The sequence below is a fragment of the Cheilinus undulatus genome, linkage group 3 (assembly GCF_018320785.1).
Source record: "Cheilinus undulatus linkage group 3, ASM1832078v1, whole genome shotgun sequence".
Classification (NCBI taxonomy): Eukaryota; Metazoa; Chordata; class Actinopteri; order Labriformes; family Labridae; genus Cheilinus; species Cheilinus undulatus.
In genome coordinates this window covers 46,768,052-46,795,399 of record NC_054867.1, presented here as the reverse complement: position 1 = coordinate 46,795,399, position 27,348 = coordinate 46,768,052, and the positions used below count along the sequence as shown (strand labels likewise).

Genomic DNA, 27,348 nt, shown 5'->3' with positions numbered 1-27,348 from the left:
CAATTCTGTCTCAAGTATGAACTGGTTTGATTTTAAAGGACAAATATCAATAGGTTTAGGTTTCTAGGCTTTATGTTCATCCCTTGCTTTTGAGCCCAATACCGCAAGGATGCATTTAGGGCTTCTAACGACCAGGCCATAGTTCTACTTGTCAGTTTTTAATAGTTTTATTGGTGCATTAAACAAGGAAAGAGTACATGATGGTCACAAATTACAAAATAAATTTACTCCATTCCACATGCTGTAGAGACTAAAGTTTCTCTTACATTTCTGAAAAAGAGTCCCTTAAAATACACTTTCATTGTCTGCTGAAAAGGCACAAGGAGACTGCTTTAAGCAGGGCAACAACCCATCAACAGTCAAACTTTACAGGTAGTCATAAACAGTCTGTTATCGAATAAAGTACAAGCATATCTGAGTTTTCCCAAAAATCACTGGTGCAAGGAACGACAAAGGAGGAAATACGTGTGAAATAAAGTAGTTAAACAAATGTTTGGCCTGTATAAGAGCATGAACACAAAGGTCAAGAAAAGGCTACGGAACACTGACATGTTTCTGTAACACAATTTCACCTTCTAATGATTCACAGGCAAGAAAAACAATGACTGAACACTGCAGATTTAGTGTTGTCTGTGACGGATTACACCAGTTTTACACATTAAAACCACAATATGACAGAATAGTAAGTGTCTTTATTAAGTACCAGGGATGTAACGTTAAACTCAAGGCAAAATCTACATCATGAAACCAGATCCACAATAGTATTTTTATGTTCTAATTCTTCCTCAAAGATAATATCCAATTGTCTTTATTCCTTTATAAATATGAACAATATGTCTTAATTTTAAGGTCTGTATAGTTGCAAATAAAACAATGCTTATCATATTTTTTTATAAAAAGTGATTTATAAGTGCTACTGCGTCAGCTTCTGATCTCTAACGAGAGGCATAAGCAGACAGCTGACAGTGCTGGTTTAAAAAAAAAAAGCAGCATACAAATTATGCATTTCATTCAGGAACACTCTCGTCATACATTAAACTGTTTTATTGCAAAATGGATATATAGTTCTACCTGGTCGGAGATGGCTCTGCTCAAAAGTTTCCTCTTGGGTTAGTCAAGCAGCATGCTTTGAATTTCCTGGGAGCGCATGGCTAGAAACCCCATACCGATAGATGCATTTATGACCATGCATATTTAATAAAAGTAGCTCCAAGGCAAATAATCCATCGTAGCACAAGTCCAAATATGAGGATTCAACAAGTTTTATGCTTTAAAGGAGGAGGCTGGGGTGGAGGAGATTAAGCTTGCCAATAGCAGCAGTCTACTACATTAGCATTAATAAAGGCAGGGATTAGTGATAAGTACGTCATATTTAACTAAATTTCTGTATTGAGAAAAAGAGCTGTGATTGGCTGTGGGAGCTGGGGGGATGACGTCTGGGATCAGCTGGCTGTCAGCTGATCACTGCTGGGTGTATGACTACCATGCCCTGCATGAACTAACACTAAGCTTCATTTGTCAAATTGATTTAAATTTTCCATATTCTTATTAGTTTTTATTTTCATTTTGAGGCATCGTTAGATCCCTATCTTCTACAAGTACACAGCATCTTTCAGCAGAGTGGAACTGACTGTGTAAAAAGTCTTCTTGATAAGACATAAACCAGAAAACACATCAAAAATAAACTCAAGTATTTTCTTAAATTTCCACTTAACTTCCTCTCAAACGAAACAAAATCAAAACCTTAACAAGTAACAGACGATGTCTTATTGATAACAATCACAATTACACATTTTGTTGATGAGTGTATTATAAAAATATCTTTACCACTTCTACCCACTAGTATGTTCTACTGCAGTAATGATAGTTGGTTTTCATCATTATTATGCATAATTTGGTACATTCAGAGGCATACAGTGGAGCTAATCTATTACTGCACGAGTTCTGTAAGGCATTTTTACTAGTGGAGAGTCGGTTTAGTTGCCTGTTTGAAACACAGTATGATCTTTTCATTGATTGGTTGACTATGGTGCACATGCAGGAGCATTTCTGATATTATTGATAGACTCCAGTTCAAAGCCGAAGCATGCAGAGTACAGTTAGACAGAGGCGTTATGATAGATACGACCAGTAGATGAGCTCTTTTTCTGTAGGTATTGTTTTCTGACTTCATCCTGAGGATTTCCATTTCTCTATTCTCTGATTCACGTCTGAAACTGTTGCCCACATTGTCTCGTGAAGTAAAAAGTCTTTCTTCACTCAGAAGCGGACACAGCCACTAGTTTCTTCGGGGCTGTCAAAGTCGATTCCTTCGCACAGGGACTCCTTGGAGGAAAAAAAGGAAAAGTGTCACTGACGTTCACAAATTAAAGTCTCAAAGCAGAAAATCCTATTTGAGGAAATTAAGAGCCTCCCAGGGGACCCAGGAGTCTCAAGTTTCTATTTGTGAAATTAGGTCACCTTTTTAAAGTGTGGGAACCTTAAACTGTGCACTCTAGTACACTACATGATGTATTAATCTAAATAAAATAAACCATCTTTGATTGCTGATTATTGCAGTATACAGCTCTGTAAGAAATGATGAGACCACTGCAAAAATATTTTTACCTGGATCTACTATTAATCTGGTTTGTGTTTGAAAAAAAGGAACACTTTGTCTTATTTTAAACATTTCTTCCAACTTCCAAACAAAATATTCTGGTTAAGGTGTTTTACTTGCTGAAAAGTGGCAGCTGGTGAGCACAACAAAATCAGCAGTATTCTTCAGATGGTGAATAATGTAAGGAAAGCAAGTTTATATTCATTTTAAAAACAACATAAAACAAATAACTTAACCTTTAAAAAGTTTAAACTAGCCCTGATGCTATTTCCAAATGTACATAGATGTAATTAAAGCTTTATAATGATTAACAGCCTTCTTTCATGGATACATGATCCAAGAGACACACACTTCCTGTAAGATGCATACTTGGCATAACACCAGAAGTTAAAAGGGCAGGTTTTTTTGCACCAAATCTTGATATGGAATGTAAGGCTGTCTCTCAATTGGAAGGTCAGAGGTTTAATGCCCAGCTGGGTGTGAATGGGTAACTGTAATCTGTGGTTGAAGGCCAAAGATATACCTGCTGTTTCACCTTGGGTTCCTGTATGCGCCCAGCTACAGGTGTTTTGTGAACACTTGCCTGTATGTGACGTGTTACTGGAGGAAACCTCGAAATGCCAAATCAGAGAGTTCAGACTGTACTACAGGTTCTTTGCAGATAATATCACGCAGCAGCAGAGAACTCCCGCTGGGGGAAAAGAAGTGATTTCTGCATAGAGAAACTACCAAAAACACAAAGTTTTGAGCTGTTTACAACGATGCAAAGAAAATATTCTTAATTCTTAGGCTACTTTTGTGTTCTGAAAGTTGTGAAATATTCAGGCAAAACAAGAAAAAAGAAAAAACTCTAAAAGAAATGGTAGCAGACGCAGATTAAGAAACTGTTAATTTCATTGACTAAAACTATGACTAAAAATGTTCGTCAACAGCCTTTTTTCCATGATGAAAACTAGACTAAGACTAGCCAAAAACAGATCTGTGATGACTAGAACTGACTAAAAGTAAGCTTAATTTTTGTCAAGATGACTAAAACTAGACTTAAATGTAATTTAGTTTTCATACATTAAAAATCAATGATATTTCTCCACTATAGGTAAATCTGTCAAAAACAATGCATCTGCATCTCTTTTGCCTCTTAGCAGTAGAAAGCAGGGACTCCAGGTTTGGCAGAGTGTATAGAACTCACCAAAATGACTTGGTACCAGATTTAGGCAAGAGAATAAAATGCTCGGACTAAAATTAAAGACTATAATGTAAGGACTTCTTATGATCTAGAACTAGACTAAAATGTTTTGGAGTTTCCATTGACTAAAAACTAGACTAAAACTAAAAAGGGTAGACGGACTAAAATGTGACTAAAACTAAAAGACATGTTATCAAAAGACTAAGATTAAAAATAGCTGTCAAAATTAACACTGTTAAAAAAAGCCACTGTCTAAAGCCTGGCTGAGCGGGGTGTGTGGTCTGTTTCCACAAAGTGGTCTGGTTTGGCTCAGTACAGTTCTGCCATGGTTTTGTTCTTTTTCTCGGATCTTACTCATGTTTCCCCAGCTGATGTCCGCCCACTGTCAACCATCGTGACGGAAAATCTGTCTCTTTTTAGAGATCCAGATAATTTAAATCAGCTCTGTAGAGCTGCTTGTTTGGCTCCCCAACAGCTCTTCATTTGGTACCAGTTTGGCTTTTTAAATGTAGATTACATAACAAAGGATGAAGGAAAGGATGCTGGCACTCAAAGAGGAGCTAGCAACCATGGATCACAAAAGAGTTGTTTCGTAGAACAGTCTGGTTGGTGAAAAGCACATCTTTACTCGTTCGCTTACTCTACAAGGTTTGTTCGATCAATTGTCCATCAGTGTTTTAATTGAAAGTATATTTTTTGACAAAATGATTAATTTTTTTATGTTAGAGTGGCTCAGCTAGCCTCTTAGCTCAGTACTAGACTCCTCTAGCCCCTTAATGCCTTTTGTATCATATTTGATACACACTGTTATAAGACCTCTATCTTATCAATAAATTACTTAGAAATGTTTTGAATAGAGGCAGATAAATGATAAAAAATGCCCTCCAGTGGATTATGGGTTGCCAAAAATGCCTTAGTGTATCAAATGTAATAGAAAACAAATATATGTAATTTTATGGCAATTTTTCTTTTTTCAGATTTTGGTAGGAGGTTAAATAAACATTTCAGTTACAAAAAAACAAGAATTTTCTGGATAATATTTGAGTTAACAGGCTTTAAGGGGCTAGACTCTAGTCTCCCTTCATTGGACTAGATAACGCTAAACGCTAAAAGGTCAGCAGGACTGAGTAATTTTTATATCGATCCACACCATGTAAATCTGTTAAACTGTGTAGAATTTTTTTTTATAAAGTGCAAGGATTGTACTCAATGTATGCAGAAATGTTGAGAAATTGGAAGATTGCTGCATGCAATAAAAAAAGAAATGTTAGTTTTACTCAAATATATAAATAGTAGAAACAGAAAAAAAGTGAATATTTTTGCAGTGATCCCCTTAGTATTTTTCCCAGAGCTATACATATGATACATATGGTTTTCATATAAAGGTGCCTATCAAGTACAGTGATAAATGAGTCACTTCTTGCAACTCAATCAGTGTCTGATAGCATGTTCTTGATAACATTCCTGACATGAAACAAAAGCTGTACATTGCTGTCATTCTTAAAGAGTGCAAAGGTGATGTTAGGTTAGAACAACTCAAAGAGTAAAAATCATTAAAATCCACCAATGTTGACGACATTTTGACTTGGGAGGTTATGATGACATGAGATGAGGAATGGGAAAGGCTCGCTACATGAACATGAGTCTCCAAAATACTCACAGACAACCGCTTCCTATCCGAGGCTGCAAGACAGGTCGGAGAAAGTGGAGAGGAGAGAGAGAAAGAGAGATAGAAATGTGGAGAGGGGCTAAAGCACATACCCCATAAGGCAAGGCCAACATATACATACAACATGTACAGATATGAATATGCATTTCAAGGTTAAACATATCTATATTCTCTTTGATTGGTCTTAGATTTCCATGAAGTCAAATTTGATTCAGTTTTAAAAAGTAGAATAACTGCTGACTGTTGAAGATTGTGTAAGGATGTTTTATATGTTGTTGATATATGTCTTTTGTGTGCCATAAAGGCTCAAATTTTCCTCTGCATACAATAGGCATGCCGTTCTGCATATTCAAGCCAGAGACAGCCCAGAGGTGGAGCAGAGGTCATGCATGACAGAGATCTAACTTTCAAAACAGACAGGCACGGCGTTAACAGAAAATAAAACCTCAGTCAAGACAAGAAACATGCCCTAAGAGAGGAAGACAGAGAGATAGAAAGGTAGACAGACAGAAATGGATTCTATGTGTGATTTTCAACACAGACACTAAATCAGCGAGAGAAACCAGAACTGACTGAGGGGATGTCAAACACAGGGAAATAACTATGGAGGGAGGTGATTGATTAGCACTCGACAGTGACTGATTCAGAGGGGGAGCCTGATATTCTCGAACTAACTTGGCTTTGCCGTTCTTCTGGCATCAGAGCTGACGGGGTGGGAGCGAGCGGGAGCCAGGGCTGGTTCCCCGCGCTGTAGAGCCTGGGACGCTTGACCTGGTCGTGACTGGACAAAGGGGTGTAACTATTCCGCCGGTGTATGAGAGCAGAGTCCCTCGGGATTTTACCCTGGTAGGAGATGAAATACCGCAGGTGTTAAGGGAAATATTGAGCACCCAGAGGGACACCTAATCAGACACAAACAAGCCAACTAGCCATCCTCTCTACATGAACCCACAAACGCACATCAGGCGCCGGAAGCCTGGTTCGGTGACAGAAACCGTTTGTGGTAACAAACTAAAAACATAAACAGCCTGAGGCAAAGCAGCATAACTACACTGTGCTGGATGCTCAAATGCTTCCTGCACAGGTGAACAACTTCTGAACCTGATTGTGGTGACACTACAGTTCAACCTGCTCTGATGCAGTTTGAGGAGCAGTGGTGAATTATTCTTTACAGCTGAATTTGAGCAGGCAGCACAATGCCTGACAAGGCTGGGTACAGTAACCACAGTCCTCCAGCTGCTTTAACGCTTTCTGCAGTCCAATGCCATTTCCTGCTCTCCAGAATTACCACGCCTTGTTTCAGTGAAAACAACCCTTGAGACAGTAAAGCAGTATAAACAGCCAGGCATTGCATTTGAATGCTGCTGCATTGCTGTTTGTGCCTCATATAATTGCAAAAGCCATAATTTAAGATATGTTTGTCATTCTCAAATGACAAAGGAGTGCAAAAGAAGAGTTCTGTGGTTTTTGGTCAAACCAGAGAGGAGAAAAGTGGTCAAATGTGGGAAGGGCGTTGAGTTTCTACTGACCTTAAGCCAGTGATTGCTCTGTTACAGCAGGAGCTGTCATCTACCTGCCTGTTAACAGGTTCTTCGCACTAAAACTAATGCATTTTTGACCTTTTGAAAGTTAAGACCAAACTCATTTAACATGCTTAGAAAGCACACAAGGTATGCAATGTCTTGTTTGTGTCAAGTTTGATGGAAAGGAAAAACAGACACTCAGATACACCTGTAACTTTGGTTATTTTATAATGTTACAGTGTAAATACTTCAGAAATGTCTTCATTTTTTTTGCACACATGGCCATTTGATTTGGGGTCTCAATAACCATTAAACTGTACATTTTTTCTATTTTAAACTTTCAATCATTAAAGACCCAATCTTTCTCATTTACCAACATTTATTTAGATGGATTTCTTTCACCAGGAAAGGGGCAGGTCTGGCATGGATTGGGTAATGAATCAGATAGTTGCTCCTATCAATCAATCAATCATCACTGCTGTGGATTCATTAAGGATAATCACAGCAGTGATGAGAACAATATCTCCTCCAATATGATATTGCTTTTATACAACAGTTATACAAGAAGCAAACACTAGCAAAAATAAATAAATAAATAAATAAATAAATAATGGACTTGTTTTTGACTCCACTAATTCAACTACAGTAGTTCCACAGTTTACCTGATACTAGACTGTTGCTAAGAAACCCAGAAAAACCTACTTGTTAGTATGAGCATTTACTTATATTTTAAAAGAAATTAGATTATTATTATACCTGTAAAATTTGAGATGTTTTGTTACCCCGAGGAATGGGATCTGTTAATTATAAAAAGCAATTGTGAGCTATTTATGAAGCCTACATTGGAAGTACTTCAGGACTTCTGACAAGGGTTGAACGATTTGGGAAAATAATTTAAAGGCGATTTTCACCCCCAGATATTGCAATTGCGATTTTAAATGACATTATTTAAGTTCCTCATTGTATGTGTTACTTAACAAGCAAGCAATAAGTCATTCAATATAACAACACACACAGTATTCAGTAGATCAAAGTAAGGCTGAAAAGTTCTGAACAATGTTCTAATTGGGAATATTTTGACCCATTGCTAATTCAACATGATTTGCTGAATTGAAGGGAATGAAGATTTCATGTCTTTCTTGTTTTTAAGCATATATGAAAACAAGGAAAGTAGGATTTTCTCTAAGCCAGGGATTTCAAAGTGTGGGAGAGTGAGCCTCCCCTAGGAAAAAAATAATTTATTCCATGGATCCCCACCACTGTAGAAATAAGATTTTAAAAAATGTAAAAAACTTTATTTCAAACATTTATGTCTTTAAACATATTTTTTAAACATTTTAATATTTTGGTTTGCATATTTAACACCTATCTTATCCAGGTGATCAGTTCTGATTTCAGTATTGAACTTGTTGCATGTAAGACCTAATTATTATGCTCTAATTTAGTGGTAACTATGAGTTTGCACCTATGCAGATGATGTAGGATTGCATAACAGCAACCTTCAACCTTGCCTGGTCCTCACTTTTGATCATTGACTGGCATCATAACATGATAAAATAAAGTTTTAAGTCTATATGAATCTCTATGCAGCCTCTCTGTGGACCAACAGCCCCACCCTGTGACCGAAACCAACATCACATACCAAGCAGACAAAGCCACAGACCTAGTCTTGTATACTCCTAACCTGAGAATAAAAACATAAAGTAATTATTGTATTTTATTTCATTTATTTTTTTCTTTGTATTTTTTTTGAAGCACAAAAAGCAACACGATTGCGATTACTCCTTTTTCACCCAGATGAGGCTGTGGCTAATCTGGAGAGCAGGAAGTGGCTTTGAACTGCTCTTATCATTTTTCTCTTATTGTTAATCAATTTGCTTGGTTTGAATGGTTGGACCTGCCTGTTGCATAAACCACTTTTAAACCAGCTGTTGATGATGTTGTGTAAAATATGCAGCCATCTGATAACCCTGGTGGAATGGGATTTCTAAACTGATCATAAACAGGAAGCAAACCGAGGCCTTCTCTAAATCTGTGTTATCAACAAAGATGCCAAGAGGAGAATTTACTAATAAAATGACTCATGCAGGCTGTAATAGTCAGTAAAGGGTTGAATAAAAGAGGAACAATAGCCTGGTGCATATGGATCTGAAGTAGGTTTTTCTGGCACAACTTCACCAACTGCCAAGTTGCATGGAGGATGAATGGAGTCTTGGAGGAAACAAAAACTCCAGCAACACTTGTTGTTAAAGTGTAGCTGGAGTTTACTTGCATTTGAATCACGATGTCACAGTGGTAGAGGGCTTTGTGGTCATTAACTGTCAGCCAGTGATGCACAGTGGCTTTGACAACCGTCCAAACTTCTACATGTCCTCGTAGTTGTACATTTGCTAGCAGACTTTAAGAGTTTTTTTGGTAAAACAAACATTTTTGATGCAGAAATGCTCAGTCCTATTAATCTTAAATCATATTGCAATAAAAATATCCTTCAAAGTAATCACAATATTTTCATTTTTAACAGATTAAGTGGCTCTACAGGAACAAAATAAGAGCAAAGTTAACAAAACTTCCCGTATTCAATCCAAGTAGTAAACCTTTTTTAAATGGATAACATCAGCAGAGTTTGCATTTTCTCAGGGGATGCAACCAGAGCAATTAAGATGAACATATCAGCCAAGCAAGGTAGCATCATCAGCCACTGCCTTGATCAAATTTAAATCTAACTTTGCATTCATTAACTCTCAGCTCAAGCCAGACTGAATAATTGAATTTACAGATAAAAAGAGACAAAAACAGAACAGGGATATAAGAAAGAAAGCAAAGGGGGATGAGGTATGTTTGCAACTTGCAGACACAACAAGCAAGACAAAGAGACAATTCATCTATAGGTTTGAAGCTTAACTTCACAGAAATATTGTGTAGATTTAAAAATCAAAAATATTAAGCTTATAATATTAAATTTAGAGATTTAATTAAACAATGGTGTATGCACATTTATGCAGCAATCTGATTCTTCAGCTGGGTTCAGAGCAACTTACAAGAGGCCGGTCTCGATGAGTGTTCACTGCCTCCACATTCAGATAAAACATTTCCACTTTACAACCTAGAAGAAACCAGAAAGAAAACATTGAAAGTGAATGTATATGATTGTTGTGGTGTAACAGTGAGAGAAACTCTGAGGTAAAACCTACCATATGCAACAGGTGTCAGCTTCAGGACTGTGTGGAGCGGACATTTCATGTATGGTAGATCCTCTGTGGGACGAAGAAGCGTGTTTACATCTTATCATCTGTTGGTGTGATCTGGTATCCTGAATGCTTGTACACCTTTGTGTTTGTCTGACCTGCACTCTTGTCCAGAAAGTAAGCTAGCAGACAGCGCATCACAGCCTGGTGACAGATGACCAGCACGTTGCCCTGTCTCTCTAACTCCATGATGGCAGGCTCCAAACGCTGAACAAGATCCTGATAAGACTGGTGAAAATAAAGAGATATTTTATTCTTGCTGCTGGGGGCCATAACAAAACAGGTAAAGGTTCATAAAAACACCTAGTCAGAACTAAAGAGTTAATAAGAAATGATGCATTATTTTCATTGGTTAAACAGTGCAGGGTATACGTGTGGCATGGATCAGACATGTTTAACATCAAAAACATTTAAAAAAAAATGTTATTATCCTTTATTTAAGAGTTATTTTGGCTATATTTCTTTATTCAGACAGAACAGTTGAAGGAACAGGGGTCGGTCCTTGATCAATACATTGAGGACTAAAGCCTCTGTACGCGAGAACCTGCTCTACCAACTGCATTTAACCTGCACCCAAAATATGTCATTATACATAAGTTTTATCTTCATCAAATAACTTCAAAATTAGGTTAAAAATCAAGGCTTAATTTTGCCAAATCCTGCCAGAACAGGATCCAGGACCTCCCAGATCAGGGCCTATTCTTTATTGGATCCAGAATATCCTTTGCCACTATAGCTAATCTCTAAATAAATTTTGTGTTGTATTCATGAGAATCTGTGAATTTCTGATGCCTTCCATGATTTCTTTGTCTTCCCCTGACCCACAGGAACACCATTCTCTCTGTGCATGTAGACCTCAAGTTTTCTAAAGTGATTTGTATTTGCTATAAAGAGAAAGTTTTTATGAGTATTCAAAGACACAGTATGTGCACAAAATAAATTGAGGTGTTACATTTTCTCAAATATTTCCTTAAGTTTTTAAAGACAGAGAAGTTTTACATTTTTATCACGGTAACAGGATGTGTCTTGTTATGCCCAGATTGCGGCCTCCTTCTCAGTACTACTTCTTGTTTTGAATCGAGAATTCTGCTCAGCTGAACAGCACCTCCTAAGGTGCATTTACTGAACAGAAAACAAGACATTTTGTTTTCATTGATTAATTTGTCATAATGAGGGAAGAATGCACTGAAAAGTGCACTTCTGTGTTAGCACTGGAGGCAATGCCAGATTGCACGCACATCGTTGAATCCCAGAGCACCTGTGCATTCTGGGCTCACTTCCATCATGAATGCAGAAGTGCACTTTTAAGTGCATTTTTCCTTTAAAAGAGGAAATTCATGAATGAAAACAAAATGGGGTTTTTTTTGTTTAGTAAATACACCTTATGAGTTGCAGGTTTTATTGGACATAGTCCTCAATTGAAAACAAGAAAGAATCAGTGAAGATGTGCAGCGCTGCTCTGTACCCGTTACACTGTGTTACTGTTTTGATTGAGAGTCCCCTGGTGGAGGAATTTAACTTACTGTGTGTTTCATAATACTTACTGAATGCTCATATCTAAAACATATTTCTTTTGGATTTGCAATTGTAAAATTCTGGATAAGTCCTCAAAAGTGTGTGGAGAAAAATATATTACCATTTCAGAGCCAAACTAAGAAACACAAAGGTTTTTTTTTTTTTTTTTAATACTTTTCTTTAACTTGTCCTTCTGTATGTATCCCAAAGTCTCCAGTGATAATTGTATACTGAGGTGAAAAATAAATAAATAAATAAAAAAAACATAAAATAAAATAAAAATATAATTAAATAAAACAAAACAAATCAAAACAAATCAAAACAAAACAAAATAAAATAAAATAAAATAGAACAAAACAAAACAAAACAAAATATAATAAAATAAAATGAAATGAAATCATAAGTAGTTTTGGGGTAGAAGTAGAGTATCAGGTTTACCTCTCCTCCTGGATAGCGATAGTGGTATTTATCCTGATCTCTCAATGCAAACTCTTCTGGGAATGTCTTCTGGATCATCTCATAGGTCATCTCCTCACAAACACCCTAGACAAGGATGATAAAGGATTTATAGTTATGTCAAAGGCATGAGTAAAAACAGCAAAGACATAAAAATTAAAAAAAATGTCAATATAAGAAAACATGACAGCAGGATTTAGTGGAGTCCACATAAAGACTTAGAGTAAAACTGGGACATTTTCTTCTAAAATAGGAGAAATGCAGTGCTTTAAGCTAGTTTTACATGTAATAAGAGCAGCAAACAGGCTTAATTACATAACTAATAGTATTTTTTTGTAAGATGAGGTGGATACCAGGGTGAGTTTTGAATTAATTTGTCTGCCTCAGTCACTTTTAACTAAATCTACCATCTACACAACACCTTAGGTTGTTTGTAGCATTATCTTTGAAACTTTTATTTAGATTTACTTTCAGAGGGAGGAAAAATACTGAAATCTGTTATTTATTAATATAAGACCTCTTCACTTAGGCTTTTTTAGGATGCACAAATGCTTATACCAAGCCTGGGTACCTGTACCTGGGCTCATAAAACACTGCAGATACTGTATTTGGTATCCTTTTCAAGCATGATGTTTGCCTCTCATTATATGAGTATGTAGTCAAAGTTGGAGCAACATCTGTTGCTGTTGATATTTTAACATAAATGAGGACTAAAAAGGATGGGCGAGGACATTTGATAAAAATAATATCAGCTTTAAAAACAAAGTTAGGAAGAGTTTTGGCCTCATTAAGGTCTCATGTTTATACTGGGTACTGTTGATTACTCAAATGTGAGCACTCTAACTCGTACTTGGTTGAGAAAATGTGGAAACAATGCATCTCTACTTTTTTTCCATTTTTTTGTCTTACTTTTTTTTGTCACTTTCGTACTTTATTTCTTTGCTTCTTTCAGGTGTTAAAGAAAATATAAACAGCTTAATCAGAGCTCTGATAGTCTGTACTTAACTTACCGCATCAATCTCGTTGAGAATCTTCCACTGTTCATAAGGGACTCCCAGCTCCTCTGCTGTCTGGATGGTTCTTCTCAGCTGGCTCGTCCAAACCTTCAGATCTGACAGTTTGTGCTCCTCGATGAAATCTCTCAGAGCGTGAGCAAACTAGGAAATAAGTAAGACATACAGAAAGGTCTCAGATCAATCTCTCTGTTTATCATCTATCTGTTTATCTAGCTAAAAAGGGATGATGGAATGTGACAAAGGTCAGAACTGAGTCTTGGCCCTTCCCGGAGAGAGGTAAAATCAAGTTTCCAGAAGACAAATGCATTAGATTTCATAAAAATAGGATTTTGATATAGAGCCAGGGGTGATTGGTACCTGTTTCCCTCGAGGTGAAAGCTCAGAGTCTCCTCCGATGCGGCCCTCGACGTTGTGACTGCTCTCTCCATGCCGACACAGGTAGATGGAGTGATTGTGCACATGGATGTTCATGAGGTAGTAGACAATCTTACTCTGGATGTAGTCCTGCACCCGATTTACCAGGAAACGACGGCCCACATTCATCACCTTGATGAAAGAAAGATCTCTGCAGGTGCAAAGGAATCAGTTAGCTTCCTGACTGTATGCTGGCACCACCTAGTGTTTGTTTTGATGAACTGCAACTGTAATATGACAAAATCATGAACACAATGCCGACAATTTCCTTCCTCTTAAGAAGGTTTCTGATTGAATTTTGCAGAGGCGCTATTTTAGTGTTGCATGCATAAATACTTCCCCTTTTAAGTTTGAATTGTGTTCTATTTTTAAAGCTTTTTAATTGAGAAATTGGGTCTCATTTGTCTGGAAATTTGGTCAAGACAAATCAAACAAAGTTTAACATTTTATGGACAAAAATATAACATTTGATACTAATATGGTATGGTATATTATTTGGTGGTAAAAGTTGATTATTTCTTACTTGTCATAATCATCAGGATCTAGTGGCTGATAAGTGACCTTGTAGCACTCGATTCGTTTAAGGAAATCGTCCATCACCCTCTCTCTGTGTCTCTCAGGGTAGTCAGGACTGGACACTTTCACTTCCTGTTACAGGGAGTCAAACAATGCGAACAGTACAGAGAGAGTGAATATTAATAGTTTACAGGTTTGACCCAGTAAAGATGTCTGCTGGTGGTGACATAAGTTCATACCAGAATATTGGCAGCAATGACCTCTGGGTCGTCACACACCGACTCCACAAAGAACACCTGTTGGAAATAAAGCAGAGGGGCAGACTTAAATAAGAGCTTCCTGAAACTGTCCTCAAGTTAACCTGAAGTTAAAGAAGCTATTCCACTGCTCCTTACATAAATTAAAGTAGATATATGCTTTAAAACGACGTGGAGTGCATTTCTTCCCCAGTAAATATTTGGAATCCCTATTTTGTATATGCACATATACACATCATCTCCAGGTGTGTCTTTGATTTATCACTGGAATTAACTGGATATTTTTCAAGTGGAAAATATTTTCTGACTACTCATGTGAACTTCTAACAGGTGTTAGCTGTATGGGCTTTTAGCTAGTTAGCTCTGTGGCTTTGTTAGATTCTTTATAGCCTAGTTAAAGAACTGAAGAAGTAACATGAATAAGATACTTCAAAGATTTCTTTAAGCAATTGGTAAAACTGGATATATTTAAGTAAACAATACTAGCCCCTGGCGTTGTGTGCTGCGTCAGTCTTTTTACACATGATTGCTAGCTTCTTAACTGAAACACTGAATTTAATCAAGGGAAAATGTTGAAGAAATCATGATTGGGAAAAAACTTGATTTTTGAGTTTTCCTCTGAAGATCTGCGACAATTCTGTTTGAGGGCCTGTTACCTACAGCTAACAGAAACTGAAGCCACCATTTCTAGTTCACTCATTGATTTTTAACTATATCACAGATGGACTGAAAAAGTTGAGGCAAGCCGAGCTTTGGTTCTGAGCTTCAGTGCACACAATAATACCAGACTGATTCAATGAATTATCCATTTTGATGTATAATAATAGGCTGAACTGTTTCTTGTCTCAGTCACAGCGGTGCACAAATCCTGGAAACTGTGTCATGAACTTTTAATACGCTTTATTATCTGTAAAGGTCAACTTTCATCAAAACTAGGAGAATGGAAAGATAATCATTGCAAAGCACCTTTTTAATCTTTTCCAAACATACCTTGAATGCATTCTCCTTCACAAATCCTAAAATGAGGTCACGGCGCTCTCTTGTAGTGTTTGTGGCATCAAACACCTAAAAAAGGATCATGTCAGAATAAAAGAAATGTGTTTCTCTTGTGTGGGTGTACTATGATAAAACATTTATAGGACAGTTAGGGATTACGTTGTTCTCATGCCAGATGTGTTCCTGCTCTGGATATTTTAAATCTTTTGGATATTAGCCAACACGGAGAGACTCACCGCGATCTGACCTCCCTCTTCTGTCAGATATGCCTTCACGTCCTGCAGAGCTACAAGAGCACACTGCCTGTAGAACACAGAATAAAAAAAAATAGCTCTCATTCACAAAAATCATCAATCAATGAAATTGACTTACATGGTACAAATATCCAAGAAATGACTCAAGAAACGCAAATTTGAAAGTATAAGTGGACCAGTAGTCTCAGCATGCCTTTTGAAACAGTCTTTTTGCTCTTAAGGTGGTTTAAAAATTTAAAGAAAGATGTCTTTCAAAAAATATTCATGGCATGGGTTAAAAGTTTAAAACAGCGCCCGCAGCTTATCAGAACACTCCAATTCCCCTTCAAGTCTGAGCTCAAGCCCTCCATCAGCAAAACTTAAAAGGTTTCTCCACACCACTGCATAACAGTAGGGGGTCTGAGTGTAACTCCTTGGAATAAATGCAGTTTTTTATACTGAATATTTATCAAAGAAAGACCTTACCTAAAAGACATTGCAGAAAATAAACCAGGATTCAGTTTTATTTTCTTGTCAAAGTGCTTGTCTCTCTCTCATACTAGTGATTTTCAGGAAATATGAAGTATTAAGGGATTGGGGTGTGTGTTACGATCTGTGAATCATCATTGACTGACCTGGTCTGTTGCACAAGATATAAACCACTGCATCAGTTAGACTACGTCATTCTAGACTCGATCTGCAGGTCTCTCTTCCATGTACCCTTGTTTTGTGTTTATGTTCAATGTGCTTAGGGGAACAATTTTCCAAAACAGTGGAATAGTACACTTTAAATGATATTAAACTATAACAGAAACCAGCCTTTGTATAAGCCAGTGGCTTAGTTTTAGTAAATGAAGAGCTTTGTTGAAATTTCCATCTTTTAACAACCATAATTCTTATTTATGTTTTGTGCAGACTGATTTGGATATTATTAGACAGACGAACAGATCACTGATAATCTCGACACCCTATTCATCCCAGCATTGTAATCCAGTGTGTTCTCCATGATGCGTTTGTAATAATCCCTTGCTAAGTCTTTATGCTAAGTTAACGAGCTGCAATCAGTAATTTTATATCAACAGTATAGACTCACTTAGCCTCTTTGTTTTAAATATTTATCAAAAAACAGAGCCTATTTTGCTAGGGGTCTTTCATTTCTCAATCACTGTACCATGCTCAATCACAGTACACTTCTGTGGCCCTGGTATGGAAAGAAAGAGTGTGTTTCAGCATGGTGCAGTGGCTATTGTATGCAGACAGCAGGTACTGTCATTAGGTACGCAATGTGGATGTGATGTATAATTGATATTGCCCTTCTCTTGACAACCATTTTAAACAATGGCAGAGTGTCACCTGACCAAAATGACTCAAAATGAGCCTCAAAGTAAGGAAAGTTACTGTTATGTTGTCTGTGTAATGCTCCATTGTGCTGATTCAGTAGGACCTGGATTCTTGTAAACTGCATGTGTCATATTATGACATGATGACGTACTCATGCTCAAGCCCAGTTTGGGCTGAAGAAATGTAAATGCAGGCCAGCAAGAGACTGGGGGATAGATGTGCTTCAGGCAAGTTGCAGGGTAAGTGGACTACATGTGAGTGTGCCTTCAGAATAAAAACAACAAAGCAGGGTATGCTTCAGGGCCAGGCTACATGGCATTTACAAGTACCAATATGTGTAAGAAAGTAAGGTCAGGTCAGGTCATGTATGGAAACATATGCCGATTCAGCACATTGCCACGTCGACCTTGGTCCTGCACTGCTCTGGCCTACTGATGGCCATCATCCAGGCCTGGGCCAGGCCCATGCCCCATCTCTCCACAACGCATGCTGTTGCCATGGGCGTCTGGACCAGGCCCCCGGGTCCTGGGCATCCAGTATGCGGTGAGCTGGATCAGGCCTGGGAAAGTGCACCAGGTGCCCGTAAAAGCATAGCTGCTGTTCCCATAACAGGCAGCTGACCCTTCCCATCCCTGCTCTGTTGAGCAAATAAGCACGTTCTTGGCAATGATCCCCAAAGATGCGTCGAAGAGAAGTTGTCGCAAAGAAGACCAGTCAGCACTTCTGGCCATTAGTCAGCATCCAGGCTTCACAAGAATAAAGTAAGACCAGAAGGACCGAAAGACTCAGACTTTAGTCTGCATGCTCAGATACCGGGAACGGCACACTGTCCTGCTCAGCAAACCCATCGCCTCATGTACAAGTCCAATTCTGTGGCTGATCTCAGCCTCTCAGTCAGCAGATTGATGGATTATGCTGCCAAGGTAGGTGAACTGCTCCACAACTTCCACGCTCCCACCATTCACAGACACAGATTCAATGGCAGCATCCAAGGCATCCCCAAATGCCTGCATCTTTGTTTTGGCTCAGGAGATGCACATTACCAACAATACAGCCTTCTCCCTCAGCAAGTTTAGAGTCCCCAAAAGGACATCGCAGTCTCTGCAAGGATCACAGCACTATCAGCAAAGTCCAGATCAGTGATCTGGACATTGCCAAATGACACTCCACATCTGACTTTCCCTGTTACCTGCCTCATTGTCCAGGCCACACAAGTACTGAAGAGCATAGGATCCAAGACAAACCCCTGCTCCACCCCAGAATCACCTATGAAGAAGTCAGAGGCAGAGCCACCACATTTCAAAGCACTCTCTGTACCAGAATATAGGACAGACATCAGCTAGATGAGTGAGCATGGGATTCCACAGAGCTCCAGAGTCCTCCAGAGGGCATCTCTACTCACCGAGTCGAACGCCTTCCAGAAATCAACATAGGCTCCAGTCAACTCTCTATTGAACTTCATGTATATACGCAAGCAAGTAAGTACTTATCTCCAAATATCATCACTTATCTCTGAGGTATCAAAAAGCAGAATGCAAAAACATCCATCGGAGCATCCGTAAGCTGCACTGCTTGACATTTTGGGGTTGCAGCTGAACCAATCCCAGCTAATATGGATGAGAGGAAAAGAACACCCAGGACCGATCAGTGACAGGAAGACAAAAAAAAAAACAGGCAAACTCACTCACACCTATGGCAACTTACATAGCATCTCCAACCAGCCAAACGAGTAACTTTTTGGACTGTGGGAGGAAGATGGAATACCTGGAGGGAACCCACAAATGCAAACTCCACACAGAAAGGCCCTGTCCAACACGTATTAGAACCAGGATACTTCTTCTGTGAGTAACACCCCTTACTACTGCACTGCTGGGCAGCCCTGCAAATAAATATGTATTACAATTTTTTTAAACTGTACTTCCAAAATCAATAGATGCCATCACAGTGGAAACATCTACAGCTCATAGAATGTATATTAGACAGACCAAAGGATGGACTCAATCAAGCAACAGCCCCCTGTGTTGAATAAATAAGCCCTTGCAAAGTGCAAATAAACTCCAATTCCTTAAGTGTCTACTTGAGGCTGGATGCAGAAACCAAGGAAAAGTCATGCATAATTACAGGCATGGTTGATTTGATTAAAATGTGAGCGTTTTAAAGCTGTGTGCCAGGAGGCTTAAAGACCAGCTTCAGCTCCACTTTCTTTCCTGATCAAAAGTTAGCTGGAGTCAGCTTTTCCTGTGTGGGGACTGCCATCTTTTGTCTTTAGAAATCAATGGGCAACATCACAGGGTCCATGGTTTTATACAGCATGGGATAACAATATACTCATTTCATTCTTGACTTTGCATGTAATCCCAAAATGTTGGAATATGACTTTAACTCATGAGAACAAATAAGATTTGTGAGAATAAAAGGAGGTGCATGCTGTCAGAACATCCCTCAAACGTAAGCGGTTTTACTCCGTATGTGGAACAATTTCTTATCCGCTTTAGCTGATACCTTTAATAGCATAAATACAAACTCCCAGGATTACTTACAGCTGCAGTTTGACCCTGGTTTGATTCCCATGCAACACCCAGGAGGACTTGTGTCAGCTGCAGAGTGACAGCGGCAGCTTGTTTAATATCTGGGTCACATTCAGCACTGGGATGCTGTCAAGAGCCTGTCACATTTTCATGATAGCCATGGAGCGCATGAAATCCCATTTAGATCACTTTGACAGCGATAAGACGTGAGGAAGCAGACAAGTATGTTCTCTATTAGCCGTTCAGGAGAAATCTGCAGTGATTGATGCTTCATCTGAATACAAACTAGAAACCACAAAAACATGCTGTTACTTTTGTAATGCTGTGGATCTGCTTGTGCATATAAAGTAAAGTTTAGTGCCAATTTAAGGTGGCATGAATACTGTGCTGACCTGGCCTGAGTATCAACTGTTGGCTCAAAAACAGCTTAGTCACTGATGCAGCAGTGGAAGCTGCAGAATGTCGACTCAGAGAAATATTACACTTAGACAGTAGGGATGCTCCAGGCTTCTTCTCATAATGTTATTTAATGAAAGATATGTGAACGCCTGCTGTAATGACAGAGTAAGAGAACTTAATGGAGCACATTAAGAACTTACTTCCTTATTTTCATGGCCTCCTCGTTGTCGTGGCGGAAGAAGTCATAGGATTTATAAGATCTGACGGCCTCTCTGCGGTACACACCCAAGTTAAACACTGCAAAGTAAGCAAATGACATAAAATTTAACTCTGTGTGCTTGGTAGAAGTTTGTTTACAATTTCAACTATTAAAATGCATAATTTGCTAAATTTAGCCCCCTATTCTGACACACACTGGCATGCAGTAAAAGTAAATGTCATGTAAGTCTGGAGTTGCTGCACACATAAAATAAAAAGAACCAATAAATCATCCAGGGAAACTATCTGACAGGCATTAAAGACACATAGAGATCTAATGCTGTGCTTTCCATACAGTCTTCCAGGTCAAAGCCAGTGTGGAGGCTGTTTGTCAAGGATCAAAATCAAATAGAAATCAAATAAAACCAAAATGTCTCAGATGCACCATGGGAATGTAATGCATACAAAAAATGAGTATATAGCCCATGCCCATTTTACATTTCTGATTATTTTTCCAATAGCAAGCAACAAAGCAAAAGAACACAAAATTCATGGCTCCTGCTGCCTCGCCATGATTGGAAAAAAACACAGCCCAGTGCATGTTGGTCTTCTACCTGCCCATATATTGTACCTAACATCAGGTACCCTAAGATTTACACAACAGCAACACTAATTATGCAACTGGAAAACTATATATTTTTAACCTTACAAAGCAGATGGATCTGCCCTTCTGTGTTTCTCACTGGTGAATCCATCTTGCAAAGCTCCTGTCTGAACAGTTTGGGCCCGGTTAGAAAGTGACAAGACAATCAGCGACTGGGGGGCAGTACTTTCAGGCGCGGTGGAGTTGTGTTGTTATGTTGTAGTCGTGTGCAAGCAGCATCAAGAGGCCAGTGCAATTATGGCAGAAGACATTAGCGTGGATGCTGCTAAAGCGCCAGTTTATCAGAACTTGACAACATTTCTTCATTAAAAGAAGAACAAAGAAAAGCAGTGAGTCGTTTTCTTTTCAGAAACAACAAAAGTCATGTACTGACATGTCTACAGTCGGCATGGTTCGCGTTATGCAGCTCTCTATGGAGTTTACTCCTCAGTAGTGACACAGCTTGGTAGCAGCAACGTCACGTTTTGTTGCTCTGATTGGCCCTTAAAGATGTGACAGACAGAAAGTTCATCCAATCACACTTTGAGTTTTTTTCAAAGGCTCTGCCCTTTCCCAAATGCTGTGTATTAGAGGCTTACCAGATGGATGTGTGAAACAAATCTATCTGGCGTGTCAGGTTAATATATTATCAAAATCTAAACTAAACTGGGGCACTCAGATGTCCCAGAAAGTGGGTTACAAAGCCCTTTTCAGTGTGTCGCAGATGTGTGCCTGGGAAAAAATTGCAACAAATTGTCTATCAAATGCTATAAATAATGCATGTTTTGTCCTATTTCATTGTTTTTGTTACACTTTTTGTACTGTGTTAGGCCCATCTCTACTATTTTTTATCAAATACAAAAAACTGACCAAAAAATGTATGCGGGCCACCCAGGTTCAAGTCTGACCTGTGGCTCCTTTACCACATGTCTCTAAAAGTATGGCATAAATAGTAACACTTTAAAAACACCACTAAAAACTTTCTACATTCATGAAGCATTTACAAAGCCTTAGTAGATACTTAACTCATAATATACAGTACTTAGCTCTAGTAAGCAGTTCTTTTAAATGCTTTATTGATGCTTTAAGCCCAGTTAGACCAAAGATTTTCACTACAATGAGGTAGTTTTAAAATGTAATTACCAACAGTTGCAGCTCAAATCAGACCATCTGATGACCTTGCTATTAAGTTCATCAAACGGCATACACTTACGAGTAGATGACCTTGAATTGGGTAATGGAAACCTTGTTTTGGTGGGCTATGAAAACCAATAAATATTTTGTTAGATAAAATCATGTTTCCTGATTGTCCAAAGGACTGATCAGATCAATTAACCCTCTGAAAAGGAGGTTAACAGCAAAGAGCGTCCATGGTATCTGCTGCTAGAGAGCTGCCTTTTTTTTAATCTCCTTTATGCCTTTATTTGCATTTATTTTTGTTTGGATTTTATTTTTTCTTTCCTTGTGCATAGTTGTTCAGCTACTCTGTGCTGGACCAGACATTTTAATCATGTTACAATGTTAAAATGTATTTTAGCAGACGCTTTCATCCAAAAAGACTTACATCTGGCACATGTGTTTCTTGCCCAAGGGCCCCCAATCCAATGCAACAGCCAACAATGTAAACCACTGAGCTATCCAGCCACCCACATCATCTCCAATCAGTCATCAAGTTCCTACTTTTTTCATTTATTTGCCAAAGCACTTTATAAACATCTGTTTCAAAAGGTGATTTTTAACAAATGTATAAGTATTATTGTACTGCAACTCCCTTGGTTATCTACCACTTACTGATTATTTTTTAACTAGCTCTATTTGAGTCAGAAAACTCACATTTGTAATAGTCAAACATCTATTGCAGCAGCAGAACATGCTTGTGTTTGACATCCAGGCTCTGATTTCATTACTCCTCAGATTTGTTTTATATGCAGAATTTGAGGAGTGATAAGATAGTATCTTAAACCTCTTGTCAGATGGATGCTGAGGAGGTGGTGAGCTGAAAGCAAAACAGGTTATGATAAGCTTTGTTCTGCTATCTGGTGATAGCAGAACAAAGGGAGGGACTGAAAATCTTTCAGCTTAAATAGACCGCCAAATTAGAATGTTTGTCAAGTGTCTGGATCAGGTGTCGCTCCGGTTCTTCATGTGTACACTGAAAGTTATTTTGTATCGTTTAATCTCTAGCTGAAATAAGAAACAGAAACACTCTGGCATGCCATGCATTACCTTTGGTTGGGACTCCGATCCAATTGAGGTAACGTGTGAGTTTCTTTGACATGTAGGTCTTCCCTCTGGCAGGCAGGCCGATCATCACGATGACTGTTGGAGAGTTGGTCATGTAGGACGCCCAGGCTGCACAGGAGACAAATAAATATATGTTAGGCACAGTAATAAAAACCCTTCATAGCTCAAAGCAGTAACACCAGACCATCCAACTATGACCATGAGACTGTGAGGATAATGGTTCTGTTGTTTGGCAACATTTGAGTTTCAAACAAGCAGCACCGCCTCTAGGGTTTTGTCCGAAATCAAGGTCAGTTTTATTCCCTTCACCCTACTCCTTAAGCCAAGTGTAGACCAAAGATTTGCAGAACTGTTTGTGTCAGACTGCTCTGCAACTTTGTGAAAGCCAGCCAGTTCACACCGCTGAAACAGGAGAGACGATGTACTGTTCCCATAGCATGACTGTCACAATCATTTAATTTAGTGTGATTTATTTCAAGGTACTGTGCAATAAATTGGTCTCTACTAGGGGGAAAGCACTTCATATTCACTGTTTTTTAATTTTTCCCCGCCATGATAACGTGTAACATAATTCTCTTTTGTCATCACTATCGTAGAGGGATGGTGAAATTTATAAACACAAAAATGCTTCCCCAGCTCAGGCTCATTACAGCGTCTTCTGTGTACAAATGTAGCTATTATAGCCTAGAAATTTTCATGTATTAGCAAGTGATGCATCCTACTTACAGTAGATTCACAGGTGATGGAGAGGACAGGAGTGTTTATGAGACTAATGTTTCTGTGTGAAAGTTTAATTAAATAAAATAGATAAAACAATCCCGAATTCACAGCATGATTTTATCAAACAAGATTTCCCGTATGATTGGTGATTTGACAAACTGAACTGCACCAGCACGTAGCCTTATTCAAGCTGCGAGGGCTCAATTCAGACTACATTTTGGGAAAATAATCCAATCACGATGTTTTTTCCCCACAGTATTGCGATTGCAATTTCGTATGCATTATTTCTTAAGTTCCTCTTCTCATGTATTTCCCAACAAACACAAGCAATAAATCATTCTATATTATAACCAACACAGTATTAGATTAAACTAGGGCTGAAGAATTTTGAAAATTTAGCTAATTATGATGATTTTGTCTCTTATTGCAAACGAATTGTTGTGTTGAAGGGAGTGACAATTTTTTGTCATTCTCATTATTGTAAGGATAATGTACAAAAATGAAGAAAGTATAATTTCTCATAGACTATTCTAAAATTGGCACTTGAATGGCTGCATGGTACGTAATGCATAAAATCTCTGCTGCAAACAAGTTTTAATTCTACACTTATCCACACTAATTTCAGGTTAGTGAAATATTGCACCTTCTGCAATTTGAAAATGCAGCAGGCTACATTGCGATTTAATCTAACTTGGATTAATTGCCCAGCCCTAGTTCACACTGCTACAACTTTCACCTGCAACAGCCTATAATGGTCTGGTTAAGTCACAAATGTTTAGTCTGAACTGGGCTTTATGCTGGACAACGTAGTCCACTCACTGAGATAACAGAAAAATAAATTAAAAGATTAAGATACAGTTACCAACTAATTCCAGATATAGTTGTAACCTCCATGACTGAAGACAAACTACTGAGGTAAAAGCTTGTCTGCAACTAGCTAAATTTCTCCCTGGTATAACAAAGTATTTCTTATTCTGTATTGATCACCTGCATGAAAAAGATATCCGAAATGCTGCACAACAATGGGCACACATATCTGTTAATTATTCTAGGTAAAATAAAATGCCTTTTAATTTTGTTTCACAGAGTTAGTCTCTATCAGGGTGGAAACCAATTCCCTTAAGTTACATTACTACAACTGAGTAGCTCTTCTGTATACTTGTACTTTTTTCAGTTGCTTCTAAAATAAGTACTTTTACATATATAGAAGGGAATTTTGGGGGAAGCATTGTGCTTCACTAAATTTTAAAAAGAATCAAGTACTGAGTAAAACAAAAAAACTAAAAGTCAAAACAAGGAGGTCAAAGCTTGATGTCAACGACATGAAACTGGCCAGTAGTTTAGCTCTGACTACACATGATGCTGAAAGAGAATGATTCACATTAGATCCAAAAAAAGGTGTCGCGATTCACTTTATTACAAAGGTGCATCTTTACCTAAAAAACCTGGCAGGAGATTCATCGGTTCTTTTAAATGCATATAAAGGAAAGATTGTATTTTAAACAACAACTCTCACTGTTATCAAAAGAAGCTTCTCAGTACTCAGCAGAGTTGGAAATGAACACCCACCACCTGCCAAGTGCTGGTATTTTTGAGCACTGAAAAATTTGCTCAACTAACCTGCCACTGTGCAGGTAAATAAAAATAGCCCAGCACAGGGATTTTATGACAGTGTATGGTTTTCTGCTTGGCTAAAATGGAGACTAACCAAGCTCAAAACAACATGAACAAGACAGTATTTTCTTTAATATTTGAAATAATTCCCTTTATTTACCATAATACAACTTTAGTCTTGATTATTTCACCATAGCCACATCATACCGCTCTTTGCAAAAAAAGTGGCTGGTAAAAAAAAAAAAAAAGGGAGCTAAACTTTTTACTTTACATGAGTAGACTTATGGACCTGTAATGTTACTTCTACTGGAGTAAATTTTAACTAAAGTAACTGTACTTTTTCTTGAGTTCAATGAGATTGTACTCTTTCCACCCCTGGGCTTTATTTATGCTCTGTTTTTGCTAAACAAATTGAAATACTGCTTTTAAGTGATTTTTGCCCCTCTTTGCAGGATTAAAACAATCTAAAAAGTAGGTCATGTGCTTGTTGGATGAAAATAATTGTCTCTTTAGACATGAGTACCATCAGTGGACAGGGGTCGAAGTGGGATCATGAGAAAATAAAGCGGAGACATCCTAGGAGAAAAAGAAAATCCTCTCTGTAACAGTGGAAACCACAGAAGACTTTAAAGACTTTAAATTTTTGGCTTTTGCAGGTTATAGTCTAAATGAAATAAGCTGCAGAGACCAAGGAAAGAGATTGAGAAACAATGCAGGGAGATAATAGAGGGTGTAATGTTACAGAGCACCTGGGGGCTCTTAGAGCACTGAAGCATGAATGAAGAGAGGAAAGTGTTAGGATCTAATTATGGGTGAACTCAGACTTTACTTACAGCATTTCTTCTCATTCATTCTCACGTCTGATTTCTTGGCTTCTGCAGAGTTTGCAGAGCCGTTGTCCATCTGAGGGCTGGACATTGCTGGAGTTAAAATCAGCTCCCTTTATTTCTCAGCGGAACATTGTCCTACAGGACCTGAAACAGAAGGATAAGACATGTTATAGCAAAAAGCTTTTTCTAAAACCACGCTGTTCATGAGTGTTTCCCTGGAAACATGGAGGGATGCAGCCAGATAAGAACGGGATGGGGAGAAAATACGCTGCCACATCATCTGTAGAAAAAAAAATCCGCTTGGATAAAAAGACTGTGTTTACAAAGCCGCATCTAAACGAGGGAAGCAATGATTTGTTCTTACCGGGGTGACTGAGTTCATGCGGTAGGCTGCTGAAAATTTAAAAATAATCCGCTTCATACAAGACATATAAGAGCATCCCATTCATTTCTCTTACCTTATAGATACTGAAATGAGGGGTCCTGACTGCCTGAATCGCCTCGGCGGACGACCGAGGATTTCACGAACTGCCGCACCGAGAAGCAGCGTCCGCCGCAGCGGCTGGAGAACCCAGTCTGGTCGGCCTGTCCTTGGTGCTGGTGCCTTCTCAGCCAGTTGGTGTCCTTCCAGACTGGAGGTGTGCCGCTACGTCATCATTTTACACTTTACCGTAACGCTAGTAATAGAGCTATCACGACATGTGGAAACGGCAATACAAAAGACTATGAAAAAGGAAAAACAGCGATTTTTAAAAAAACACAGTCACATTTTTTGTCTTTCTCCCAGACAACCGTACAGCTGGCTATGCCATGTTTTTCCTCTACCGTAACGCTTATAATAGATCGCAACACAGGAGAGCGTCAAAGTGCCTCATCAATGAGGAAAAACAAAAATATAAAAATACGTTTTGATCCACGTCATATTTCCTCTACCGTAAATATGATAATAGATCTATCGTACCGTATGACAGCGTCAATGAAATAAGCAGTAGTTAAACAGTAAAATTGACACATCATTTACATGTTTGTCCTCATTTGTGGTCTTACCGTAACGTTTATATAGTATCCATAGTCTTACTAGTTCATGAACATGTGGCCACAAAAAGCAGAAACGATTACACCTGCCATAACTGCGATACATATTAAAGACCAGTTCCGCAACTTTAAAAAGGAAAAAATACAGTTTTTTTAATAATGAGAAAAAAA

The 27,348-nt window shown here is 38.3% G+C and overlaps 1 protein-coding gene across 5 annotated transcripts; it reads right to left on the bottom strand.

The window, feature by feature from the left end:
* Positions 1-154: 154 nt before the first annotated feature.
* pfkfb2b (6-phosphofructo-2-kinase/fructose-2,6-biphosphatase 2b) lies at positions 155-26,744 on the bottom strand. 5 transcript variants are annotated; one of them, XM_041783727.1, is made up of 17 exons: positions 26,601-26,744; positions 26,146-26,286; positions 22,961-23,086; positions 20,094-20,190; positions 15,629-15,695; positions 15,387-15,461; positions 14,379-14,435; positions 14,147-14,271; positions 13,567-13,774; positions 13,204-13,350; positions 12,176-12,280; positions 10,321-10,450; positions 10,169-10,231; positions 10,016-10,080; positions 6,130-6,297; positions 5,446-5,468; positions 155-2,325 (listed from the first exon to the last, which is right to left on the bottom strand). In XM_041783727.1, the coding sequence occupies exons 2-17, from the start codon at positions 26,228-26,230 to the stop codon at positions 2,256-2,258; spliced, it is 1,611 nt and encodes a 536-aa protein (XP_041639661.1). In that variant the 5' UTR covers positions 26,231-26,286; positions 26,601-26,744; the 3' UTR covers positions 155-2,255. The 5 variants fall into 5 exon arrangements, with proteins under 5 accessions (XP_041639661.1, XP_041639662.1, XP_041639663.1 ...); XM_041783728.1 differs by lacking the exon at positions 5,446-5,468; XM_041783729.1 differs by lacking the exon at positions 6,130-6,297.
* Positions 26,745-27,348: the final 604 nt, after the last annotated feature.